The 12,838-nt window shown below is 36.6% G+C and overlaps 1 protein-coding gene across 1 annotated transcript in view; it reads right to left on the reverse strand.

Annotated features, from left to right (window-relative positions):
* LOC135685889 (dynein axonemal heavy chain 12-like) overlaps positions 1-12,838 on the reverse strand; it is a 40,827-nt gene that overhangs the window by 26,088 nt on the left and 1,901 nt on the right. Inside the window, exons 4-22 of the mRNA XM_065201981.2 lie at positions 12,694-12,720; positions 11,905-12,094; positions 11,326-11,395; positions 10,517-10,678; positions 10,302-10,385; positions 9,628-9,739; positions 9,081-9,290; positions 8,605-8,743; positions 8,092-8,180; positions 7,409-7,587; positions 6,775-6,910; positions 6,511-6,636; positions 6,062-6,147; positions 5,542-5,662; positions 4,744-4,917; positions 4,076-4,267; positions 3,338-3,523; positions 2,459-2,976; positions 209-2,132 (exon numbers count right to left, since the gene is read on the reverse strand). Coding sequence (XP_065058053.2) covers positions 209-2,132; positions 2,459-2,976; positions 3,338-3,523; positions 4,076-4,267; positions 4,744-4,917; positions 5,542-5,662; positions 6,062-6,147; positions 6,511-6,636; positions 6,775-6,910; positions 7,409-7,587; positions 8,092-8,180; positions 8,605-8,743; positions 9,081-9,290; positions 9,628-9,739; positions 10,302-10,385; positions 10,517-10,678; positions 11,326-11,395; positions 11,905-12,094; positions 12,694-12,720 — 4,725 coding nt within the window. The remainder of the gene's footprint in view (positions 1-208; positions 2,133-2,458; positions 2,977-3,337; positions 3,524-4,075; positions 4,268-4,743; positions 4,918-5,541; positions 5,663-6,061; positions 6,148-6,510; positions 6,637-6,774; positions 6,911-7,408; positions 7,588-8,091; positions 8,181-8,604; positions 8,744-9,080; positions 9,291-9,627; positions 9,740-10,301; positions 10,386-10,516; positions 10,679-11,325; positions 11,396-11,904; positions 12,095-12,693; positions 12,721-12,838) is intronic.

Here is a 12,838-nt window from a genome sequence, read left to right on the forward strand (position 1 = left end):
TACCTGTTTGCATCGTCACTTGTTCGGCAAAGATAAATAAATAATCCTTCAAGGATGCAAGATACTTACCCTGATGCAGAATTGTTGCTATGGAACATGATCAAATTATGCTTTGCTCTAACTTTCAAATACTCATCAGTATGAAATGAATACTTATGTCTTACGTAGCAAAAAGGTATCAAAAGCAAAAACACCTTGTCAAAGGTACCTTTTTATTGTCGTCTAATACAGTGTTCATATTCTCAATCCACAAGGCATCAATAGGCCCATCAAAGACAACCCATTTCCTCGTTTCTGTTTGATCCGATGCATACTCTCTGAAGGTGTTGGCACAAACACCATCGGTCCATTCATGCGAAACTGGATCAAACTGCCCAAACAACTGTCCCATTGTTATTGACTTTGGGTTGATAATTCTGTACCAGACCTTTTCTTCCTCAAGGCCTCTTTCACACATAAGAGTTAAGGTGCTAGAAAGAACTTCCAGTACTTTAGTTTTAGCTGAGAAAGGTTCACCAACCAACATAAATCCATGCCTCACAATCATCATTTCATAGGTCTGTATAAGCTTCTCCTGGAAAAAGTCAGTTGCTTGCAAATTTGCTTTTGCGCAAACTTCGTTGGCGACGCCCATGAATGTACTGTAATCAGCTTTAGGCTGCTGTATTCCGGGGAACAAGTCAGAGATGATGCCTTCAAATAGTGGAATGTCGTGTGACAAGAACTTCGGTTTGTTCACATCCATAATTGAACGGAGCAGCAAGACATCTTCGTTTTGATCAGGGAATTTCAGCTTAAGGTTTCCGGCAGCTGCTAAGACGGCCTTGACGGCTCGCATTCCATAATCGTAATGAAACTGCGAAGATAACTGTTCAGAGCATAGTTTGTAAGTCGTGACGATCTTTACAGCTAGGTTTCTGGCATCTACGAACCCATATGAATACAAGCTGATTTCGGCAATCAGGGCGTAATCAGGCACCATCATGGCTACCGTCCGGAATAGGACTTTGAGATTATCAGGCAGTTCAGACCGACCTGCATAACCTGGGTTCATTGTAATACAAACATAGCAGTTTGCATTTAGCTTCAATTTGGTGCCTTCGAAAACGAATTCATCCAAGTGTGACGCAACAGCTCTCTGAATGCAAAGAATTTGCTGCGCAACGACTGACAAGACTTCCAATTCAATGCGATTGAACTCGTCGAAACAAGCCCATGCTCCACACGCGGCCAACCCTTTAAAGAACTTACCCATCTGCAAATAATCAAGACCATCAGAGCAGTTGAAAACTACACACTGGATAGCTAACGCTTTTGCAAGATCTTTCGTAGTCTCTGTTTTCCCTGTACCAGCAGGTCCCTCTGGTGCACCGTTCAGATTCAAATGAAAAGCACCAACCAACGTACGGTAGCATCTATCCGTCAACGGAGTTATAACGAGCCTCCCTGAGTTCCCTAGATATTCATAAGCATAGTTCACGGTTGCGTTTATAATTCGCACCAAGCAGTTTCCTTCTTCCCAGTAGTACCTGAGTTGGCTAAGCCACTGGAAATCGTTCTCTGACGAAACACCAAGCTCTGCCATTTGATTGACAACATCACGGGCATGCACGTCAATAACGACAAGGGCTCCAAGGGTCACTCTGTTTTGCTTTGACAATTTGCCTCGAACTAGTTCAACTATCTCTTCAAGCTGCCTTTGCAGTTTGTCATAATAGTCCTTCAGTCCCCGAGCTCCACCTTTTATGGCTTCGTGCACCTCAGCTGTCCAATATATCTGACTGGTGCACAGTACAATTTGGCCAGGCCACTCTTTCACCCAATCTTTTCTAGGTGTTTGTGGGTATGCTTCGGTTGACTTCCCAACAATTTCTCGTATGCTGGCTATCATTACATCTTGCACCTGAAGTAACCATCTTTCAACAACCCCCCTTGCTGCAGCTGTAGAAATCGTCTCACTCAAATTCACCATCTCACCTTCGCTACTATACATCGCTGTTATGTCTAGTGATTGCGTGAACTGAAGCTTAGCGATTCCTTCGAAGCATTTCTTGAGATGTGGTTGCACACGGTAAGGATCTTTCGTCTCTGAAAGGATCTCCAACATTTCATCATTTGACAAGAAGAAAAACCTAAAATGAAAATGGAAAAATTTTATCAAAGAAATCAGTATCGATCAGTTCATTTCTAACATACTAGCTATCTACGAAAGAAATGCCTCTCTAGTCTTAGGTACCTTTCATTGCTCAAAAAGATAGGCTATTGTCCCCTACTTTATAAAAACAAAGAAGCTTATTTCCTTTGGAAAAAACTTAGATCTCCATTTATAAGAAACAAGAAAAGTTCGTTCGATACTCTACCGACAAACGAAGTTTTAATCAAACTAACACAAAGTTGTCCTAAAAATCTTAGATTCGAGAAGTCATGTTACTTTCTAGTCACTGCAATGGTACGTTACCTTGGGAAGAACAGTCTTTTCTTTTCCAAGTATGCATTCAATCCTTTGTTTATCTGGTCGAGCAAATTATTACTATCAATGAGGCGCTCGTAAAGACCGCTTATTGAGGTGGCAATCAGAACCTTTGGGTCTTTGACTACAGCTTTCATGATTTCCTTCCAGTTGCGATCAACCATTTGGAACTTTCTACCTTCTTCTGGCATTTGTTGCATGATATCTTCAGAGCTGAAGATGGGCTCCAAATACAACCACTGGGCTTGCACTTTCAGCCATTCGTCGATAGTTTCTTGCATCTTCAGCAGCCGCTCTTCCCATGACTTTATTTCAGCTTCAAAAGGTTTTATAAAAGGCGAGCCGCGCATCGTTTGAGTTTTTACAATCTGGTCATCAAGTGTTGCTTGAATCTCATCCACAGCAGCAAGAATCGCCACTCCGGTGTCTCTGTAAATTGTGGTGTTGAAAATGATCTCATCCCAATCGTCAACCATTTTCTGCATTGCCTTCTCTAAAGAATATTCCTACAAGAAGCAAGTTTATATTAGAATATAGGTTTATCATAAGGTAGTTAAGTTAAAATCTTTTTAGATCTGCTCCGAACTCTACTTTCATGGTCACCTTGTTAGAATCTAACGCCAACCATAAAGTCAGGGAGGTACGTTTCAAAATCTTCTTCAAGCGAGCTCAACTTGTTACACTCCATACGTGTTAAAATATAATGAACGAAAATTAAATTAATATCTAGATAAACAATCTCATTGGCAAATATTAACGGATTTGCAATTTTCCAAATTCAGGGAATTGCTTAATATTGCTAGAAAAACCACTTCAAAGCAGTATTTCGAGTTAAAAACAAATTAGGCCAATTTAAATTAAAGTTACCTTGCTTGCGCCACCGCTAATGCTTTCAAACTCATCCATATATGGCGAAAGGTTGTTTTTGAGCATCTTTCGCAAAGTTGTGCTAGAATCCGGGGCAATATCATAGCCAATCTTGTCTGACATAGCCCTCCAATGGCGTTGTCGTAGACCTGGATTGCACAACGTGCTCAGTATGGGCACATGCTCCTAAACAAATGATAATAATAATTATCAGTTTTTCAATCACTGGACTAGCAATCACATATACTTCAAACGAATGTACACTTTACACAGTAATCAATGCGTACTTTAGCTTCTCTTACACCTAAGAAGTAGTCTTCCATTTTGATAATGTATATTACTTATGATATTGTAAAATTCCCATCCTGTTTTAGTAAATTGGTGGCCGGGACTATAAAAAATACCATTAAAGCTATTACCTGATTTAAAAATCTGAGGTATTTTCAAACAAAAATTACTCATCTAGTCTCTTGAAACTGAAAATAAATACGCTGCACTGTAAGCATAAATTTCAATTGATTAACAATATGACATTTTAACTAGCTATCGCGACATAAGCACTTATTTGCACTTAGCAAATAAGCCAAAGTCTCATTATGACAAAGAAGAGCACTTTGCCAACCTGATTACTAAAACATATTTTCCCTTAATACCACAGTCATTTGTTTTTGCAACAATCCGCCAGAACAAATCTAATTGCCATAGAAGTTAATTTTGCCATAAAAACAGGAAATTAACCTTGAAGTCTCTGATCTGTTCTTGAACAGTGTGTGCTACTTTCAGCGGTGCAAATTTATCTTCCAGCTTTTCTTCGTTTTCATCCTTTTTCTTCTTTCTGACGACATCACTTCGATCCTTCTGTTCTCCTTTCTTGGCCATGGACGCGAACTGTTTTACGAGTTTGTATACTTCTCGTCCAAATTCTTCCACCTGGCAGAAAAATTCATAAGACCGTCATTTGAGTAAGTTATACATATAGATAAAAAGTAGGGCATTACGAATAGAGTAATTCATATGGTCTGAAAAAATAAAGTGTGGAAAAAATAAGAAGGGAGTTTTTAATCAGACCTGGTGATTAACTCAATACGAGAAGAGAAATTTATAAACAAACATTCTGCAATGTTGGGCTGAAAACTTAAAGGCTTTCCAAACAAAACAGAGGCTTTAGAGTACTTATTAGCAAAGAAAGAAGAAAATTTAAGCCTTTCACTTGACTAGAGGCATATCTCAGAGCACAGTTTTGGGCCTTTTTGACATAATCTGGATGTTTGAGATTTGGAATACTCAATGGAAAAGAAACATTAAAAAAAGAAGCTACTAAGTTGCTAATGAAATAGTCACTGCTTCAATCAATCAGAATACAAGTAAAAACATTTCAGAGAAACACAACGGACGAATCAACATACTTCTGCTTCTATTGACTCAGCATTTAGATCCAGAAAGGCGCCATCCATCCATTTCTTCTCTGATCTCTGCCACTTAACAACCAACGAGAACAGTTTCAAATACGGCTCGATGGCTGTGGTTAGGATCTCTATTTCAGGATATGTGGTCAGTTCCCATTTAAATAGGTCTTCCTCCTAAAATAACAGCAACGTCACATGGGTGAAATGACAATCATAGAAAATGGCTACCTAAAATTACAAGTTTATGAAATGTCAGGGTCACCCACAAGGGGGTCAGGGGACCTATCCCTCCTTATATATTTCTAGAGGCAATTTTGTCCTTTTGCTTATTTGAACAATGCATCAACAGTTACCTTTTCCCTTAGGTTCAAGCTTTCCCTCTAAAATCTATAGGCTACCGTTCGGTCTTGAATGTTGATTGCGTATTAACATTCCGTATATGAGCTTAGCACACTTAAGTGATAACTAAATTAATCCTTTGAATCATAATTATAAAATTTCGGAAAAAAAGGTGTTGCTCTACAGAAAATATTTACGATACCTAGGCTAATTGAAATGAGGAAGCATTCGTGTGACATTTTTTAAGCATTCGTGTGACATTTTTTCACTTTTCAAATGAATACTATGCTGCCAATCGCAAAGATTTCCCAAAAATCACTGATTTCCACATTGAAAAATCGTCACCAAAACGTTTTCAAACTAGGATTTGCAAGACACTCCAACAACAGTTCTTTAGATAATCAAACAGCTCCAATAAATATTATTTTTAATCTAATAACCGCCCATATTTGTGATTACCTCATTTATAAACTCAATTGACTCTGTTAGTTCACTGATTTTCCTCTGCACTGCTTGAACGTCCCTTAGGTACTGCAGCATCATGTCCATGTGACCAAACTCAACAAACTCCATCACTTGCCTGTTGCAAGGAATAGGGAAAAAGTCACTTAAAAATGTATTCATTTTATGCATAGCAATTCCAGTATCAGCCAGCCTCCATTCTCCTTGCAATTACATGCCATATTAAAGTTGTCGGACTTTTATTATTCCTGTCGTGGTGCAAATACAAAAATGACGAAGAAAAAGGTCGAATAACCATAAAACACCCGAGTAGCAAAAAACTGTCCTGTTCTATACACCAAAACGTAACACATGATTGCGTAGCTTCGTCGGTCATCTATGGCTGGTACAAAGCCTTTTTTCCCTAGTTTCCCGACAAGCTGTCCTTTACATTCATTTACAGTTTCACACAAAATGAAAACTTTAACAAAGTTTATAGCGGTTAACAGAGAGCAATTTTCTCAAGGTAACTACTCACTTCTTGAGTCGATCTAGCTCCAACATTACTTTCTCTCTCTTTTCCGTGAGAGCCGATTCTCCACTTTTTTGAGCAACAGCAATAATCTAAAAAATCAGGAATGACATAAAGTAGTACACGCAGCTGTAAAGACAGCTCTGCAAAGCAAAACAAAATTTTTGACAAAAAGAAGCAGCAAGTCTTCCACCACCGCTTTTGATACTGTCAGCATTTTACTGTGTATTCATTTATTTGTAGACCTTCACGCAACCCTCATCCAGCCCTCAGACAGCTCTTTTCCTAAAAAAATCCGCCATGTCAACACCACTAAGTTGCATGCATTATATAGTTCTTTCTGAACATGAAGATTTACTTAAATGATATTCCTACATTTACTTATTCGACTGACTATACAACAATGAACGATTAGTCAAGAGAAACAGTGAATTTATAAGCCATGGGGGACGTACCTCGTCACTTTGATCAAATACTGGGTTGATTTGTGTCGGCCAGTTTAGAACAGTGCTATTCAATGCAATATCGCTGCCCTTAAAGCTGTAGTGATCAAGCAGGTAGGCCAATCTGTGTTCTGATTCCTAGAGAAAACAAACACATCCATAAGGAAAATAACCCCATTATCTCCTTGATAGCAGTTTCAATTCTATATGAAAATTGACAAAAGAACAATTTTAACAGAAATAAAGAAAATCTAACGATATTGAACAGTTATAAACCTTGATATCTTCTTTCAGCTTAATTAGATTCTTTTGCTGGGCTTGCTCGACGTATTTCATCAAATCAATCATGTCCTTGGTATCTTTTGGTTCGCATAAAGCCTTCTGCTTCATAGTTTCAAACTCGGAGCATATTCTATACAAAAAACGAAGAAGCTGAGTGGTATTTTATAAGAGAGATTAGCTCTGACATAGGAAGAACGGAGTTTTAAAAAAGTTTATCAAATAATCCAAAACTTCTTCTATCGATTGTAAAACTAGGAAACTTTCTTTATATACCAATATTGACTAACTACGATATTTTAGATCGGGAAAAATTCTACATTCTGCAGTCAAAGTGGCTTTGAATAAAAATTCAACTTAAAAAAGTGTGAAATTTGGGTTGCACGAATACAGTATGCAGTAATATAGTAGTATTTGATAATAGTATTAAAGTTGCAGTAATATGAATCAAATTTTAGGTATAATTATAAAACAATTATTTATTGAGTTCGTTCTAGGAAAACCTCAAAAGCCTACACTCTCATCGCATAGAATAAATGTTCTACATCTTGAAGCTTCTAGACGAAATTCTGAACGCTATCGAAGAATTTAAAAAATCAAATAGCAAATAAAAGCCAAAATAAAAGCAGACCTCTGATTTTCTTTTCGATGATCCTCTGCTAGTCGAGTGAGCAGTGTTTCAGCATATCCATGGGCCTTGCTTGCTAAGCCTCGTTTCAGATCATCGCAGTCCAAACGCATTATGTCAAAATGTGCCACTGTGAACAAGCTCGATATTTCTCTTGCAAGTTTTCGGTATTTCTCGATTTCCTAGAGATTATTTATTTGAAAGTCTCTCATAAAAATGAAAAATCAATCAGCAATGGAGACTTGCGTTTATATTCAGCTTAAAATTCAATGCACAAAAACAATGATCAATATGGATTCAATCATTGTCATGCTCAGTGAATAAAAAACGAAGTAAACTGTATCATGGATGAAATATCTGTACAGTTGCAACAGAAACACAATGAACTAAAAACATAATCAAAAGATATAAAGAATATCATAAAGAATAATTATAATATCGTTCTTTAGGCCGAAACATGAACAGCCGATGAATAGTTGGCGCTATCACGACAAGTTAATATTTTGGTTAAATATAACCTATTAATTTGTTAGTTCAAAAGGTGGGTTCTTAGGTCACAGGCAATTCTGGCTCGTTATATTCCCAACATATTTGGAATTTCATACAATTGCAATAGTTAATGATAAACAGCCATGAAATATAAATAAACCTCATTACAACTAAAAAAAGGGAAAACATTTACTTACAACTGTGTATTCATCAAAGGTATTGTTTGAATCCAAAAATTCCTGAATTTCAGCAGAAGCTCTGCCATCAACAAGCATGCTATATTTGTCTGTGAAATGAAATTGACAATCAAATATTTGCAGAAAGTGCAATTTGAAAACATATTCTGGCATATGGCCTCAAAACAGAAAATAAAAGTAGAGAACGCAAATAATCCAAGGCATCTCCTTCTGACATAGGAGGAATATCGAGGAGTAAAAGTCACCGAAATTTGGATCGCTAGTCCTGGACGCCAAATGATGGGAGCATATTCTGATGAAAAATATTAGGCATTGTTTACATAAATGAAGTTAGCTAGCATCAGGTAACTTTTTCGTTGTGTTCTTGTTTGTAATTGTCAAAGGAGTAGGAATTAAATGTGCTAGAATACTTAGATGTGATAGAGCACAACCGAGGACAGGTTCTAACAGCAATGCCTAACATTGCAGCGATGAAAGTTTTTGGCAATAGTTCGAAACTAAAGGTGAACTGACCAAACGAAGCCAAATGCTCTCTTGGTCCTTCCAAGTATTTTGCGATGCATTCTTTCAGAAAGTTGGTAATATTCTTAACAACAGCTGGATCTATTTTTGCATCAATGCAAACGGTTGTTGGACCGCCACTTAACCATGACTAAAAAAGATGTTATGGTTTTGATAGCAATGAAACAGACAATGAAAGAATCAAATCGAAAAAGAAAATTATGTTCCAATTTTAATACAAAAAGCTGAACACTCCTCATTTCAGAAAAACTTTGAAACCTCAAAGAGGCATTTTTCACAAATCAAGACGCATGATGTCCAGAAATGAAGAACATTTGAAGAAAAAAAATTCTTCCTCGTTTTCTCTGGTACCTGACATAACATAAACAAGTATGTTACTATAAGGGAGCGTTTATGACATCATCACTATTGTAAAGAATTCGATTGAAGGTAATTTGGCACTTATAAAATATACATTTAGCAATTACCTGGACTGTTTGCACATTCTGAAGAGTTCCTGTTATACTCTTTGTCACAGACAGAATTGACTCTTCCAGATCGATCAACATTGGGTAAAACTGAATGTTGTCCTCATCATCTAAGATTAACTCCATTTTGAACAGAGGCAAGCGGCTCGAGTCTTTTTCATTGAACAAGTCAATATAAGCATTCAGGGATCTTGTTATGATGCCTTTAAGCTGATTGAAAGAGAGTTGAAATAGAAACGTGAAGCATAGCTCCCCAAAGAATATTACTCAAAGAGTCATTTTAATTATATACACGGTTAGTATATAGCATCAAAAATGATTTCAAATAAAAACAGTCAGAATGCCAAAGAAGATGTGAAAACATTTACCAACCCAGAAAGGATATAATCAAGATTTTGATCTTTATTGTCATAGCTACGCAAGAACAATCTAAATTTAAAAATTGCGTAGATTTCAAAGAGGAGACAAAAGAAGTCGTCTTGGTTGGCCTAGTTTGTAACCATTACCTTACATTACATACGTTACAAAACAAAATAAAAAGGCTTACTTGATTGGATATCAAAGTTGAAACACTGCTATGAAATGAGTCTTGCTGCTCATCTTTTAAATGCTTGAAGGCATTTTTATCAACAAAAATGTTCACTATTTCAGGGTACCAACTGCAAGAGTAAAAAAGGAATATCTGTTATACAATGTTTTATAAGACTCAGCTAAGACGAAATGCCAAGCTCAAAACTTTCAAATATCTAAAAACAACACAGTTACTGTAATCGTAAAACAACAGAAATTTCCTAATGACAAGTATCACGATAATTTCTACCTTGCGAAGATAAGCATCTATTCAGAGACGGTTTTAGGGACTGCAGAGCCAGGGAATGAAACATCTGCAAGAACTTTGCTCTTTAAAAGTTTTTTCTGTGGTGCATGGCCCCTAATGGCTACGAAAAGTGAGGGACTTGGGGTCATTCCCTTTAGACACCCCCTTAAAACCACCACTGTATCAATTTCATGTCGCTTGTTTGTAAGCTTAAAGCGTCTTTAAAGGTAAATAATTATGAGATCACAAGAAAGCATGAAACTGACGTGATCCTGAAAAGCGCCGGTTTGATTCTTGGGTGCTCAAGAATACGCTGCTTACTAAAATCTGAATCAAACAAAAGCAAGATGTCAGCACACATTTCAAAGTAACAAAGTCTTCTGAATTAGCAAACATCTACAAACCTGTGAAGAAGTTTCTCTTCCATCTTCTCGCAAGCAAGCTGCGTGTTATTTTTCAAATTTTCACATTCGATTGGTCCTTGTTTTCTAAATCGGCGTAGAAAAAAAGGGGTCAATGAAACACATTGCTGCATGCATTTGCAGCAGGCAGAGTTAAAGCTTCGATTCAATCTAAATAAGAATCATTTTCATGAAAACTTCCGAGCTAAAATCCTCACCTTATTTCTGACAAATCAACAAGCAAGAGCTTTGAATAAACCTTGTTGTTACAAATCTTCAATATTGTTTGATGAGAAGGATGGAGCATGTGTAAGTTTCGCCGAATCTGTGCTTTAGCAGCCAAAAAGCTGTCTCTCCAGTCACTGGAGAAGTCTAGGCCACTAGATCGAAAAGTTGAGGATTAATTACATATAAAACAAAAAAAATTACAATAATTCCATTAATGACAAATAAACCAGGGGCATCTTTAAGTGAGGTATGGGGTGAGTTCAAACTTATAATCATTCTTGTCAGGATTTCGTGTGTTTTTTATCAATCATCAACCTTGATCTTTCTATTTCCAACAAGTTTGATATCCATTACAAAAGGATCCATGGCTCAAATTCTGCGTTTTCATACAAAAATTTTTGAAGATGAAAAGCTTCATTAGGCCTACTGAAAAAGTTACTTTCTTTTCTGCAACTTCAGTCGCTTAAATTCTAGCTATGTCTACTTGCCTTAAAAAAATTCATTGTGATGCCTATCATTCTGATGGATATTAATTCCTTTTAAAGGGAAGCTTGTAGTTGTACTTTATATTTCATGATATGAAGAGCAAGATCTTCCAAAGCAGTGACAGAAACTTAGGTTTTCATTTGGGGAAGAGCACAGTACCACAAAGACACATGTTGAAAAAGCTTTTGATGCATTAAACCCTTGTCAAATACCAACAAGAATGCAATAGAGGTTTCCAAGCTGCCCATGCACCCCATTATTTCTGTCACTGTTCCACAGTTAGAAATAAGAGAATTAAGAACAATTAGCTTACACTTCTTCCTCTGGTAAGTCTTCATCTTCTTCAACACCTTTCACATTAGGTTTTACCAAGGTGTATTGCACTAAAAGTTGAATAATACATTTGCACAGTATTTAAAAAGATCTGAATCCAGGATGCATTTTTTAGATAAAATCTAATCATCACCATCATGATTAACTCTTCATGCCAGTGCTGGTAGATGACCTCTACACATCTTTCTATACATTCCAACTTTGCTCCACTCACATTAATCTAATTGCTGATCCTCTTTTTATATCTTTTCTCTCTTCTTCTTTTTAGGTTTTTCCCTGGATATCTACAAGATACCTTACAACATAGCTTTGCACAATCACAAACACTTAAGAATCAAAGAGGAAATTCTTAAAAATTTTTACAAGCAGATCTTGGCATTGGCCTTGTATCACCTGAAATAACTTGAAATTCTCTCTTTTTTCAAAAACTAGACCCATTAAAGGACAGCAGATTGATCAAAATAAGGTACTTGTGTCCTCTACTGTTTGCTTGTCAAAGAGCTTGCTATAATAAATATATATCAACAATTTTGAATAGAAATGTCTAAAATCCACAAACCCATGGCTTTTCTCATGCTCTTATCATACTCTTTCATCAACTCATCATTAAGTTCCCTGATGTATGGTTGCATGTCTGGTGACCTGATAAGATCTTGAGGTACCATTGACAGAATTTCATGCCACCATTCTTCAGGCATTGGTGAAACTGGCCCTTCACTGACGCATTTTTTCATAAACTGGTAATTCAACTAAAAAAAGTTCGGAATTGAGATAACAAAGTTCCTGAATTTTGCTATAGGAAATACTTTATAGAAACTTTTTTATTTTGAGATGGGAAATGGAAAAGTTTGCCTGAAATGGAAATGGAAAAGTTTGACCTTTTTACCAATTAGATTTTCTCAGCCCTAGCCATTGCACCATTGCAGCCCCCACCCCTCCCTTTTCTTAGGATGCTTATAAAATACAATATCTGATTAGAATTGAATATGATGGTTTAAAGGAGTAGCATTGCTTTCCACATCTGACAGCTAGAGTTGTTGTTAAAGCAATCTAGCGTATGACTTTTGAAAATGGGTATGTAGCATAGGGTTCAATGGAGTTAGAAAGCGGGCTGAGGCTCCTTTTAATACAGAAAAGTCACCCTTCTCTATTTTTACCTATTTTTTCCTCATCTCATTCCCTGCATTGAGATAAAATCTGGGTGAACTGATATGGCCATGCAGCATACAACTAGCATGCTTTGAAACTATATGGCTGGAAAATTTTGGTTCAGCATTAGAGTGCAAAAGTATGAACCATATGCACTCAGACATCAGTATAAAAGAAAAAAGGAAATTGGTTGTCTTACCCTGATTCTTCTTTCCTTTGACATCATCTATTGAAATCACACATAAAATTCAATTAGAAACATATTTTGAGGCAAAAATATTAAATTGTCAGTAGTTTATTTGATGCTTACAAATTGATAATTGGGTTATATTTAGAAGACTGGT

The sequence above is a fragment of the Rhopilema esculentum genome, chromosome 6 (assembly GCF_057945365.1).
Source record: "Rhopilema esculentum isolate cy_ngs chromosome 6, ASM5794536v1, whole genome shotgun sequence".
Lineage (NCBI taxonomy): Eukaryota > Metazoa > Cnidaria > Scyphozoa > Rhizostomeae > Rhizostomatidae > Rhopilema > Rhopilema esculentum.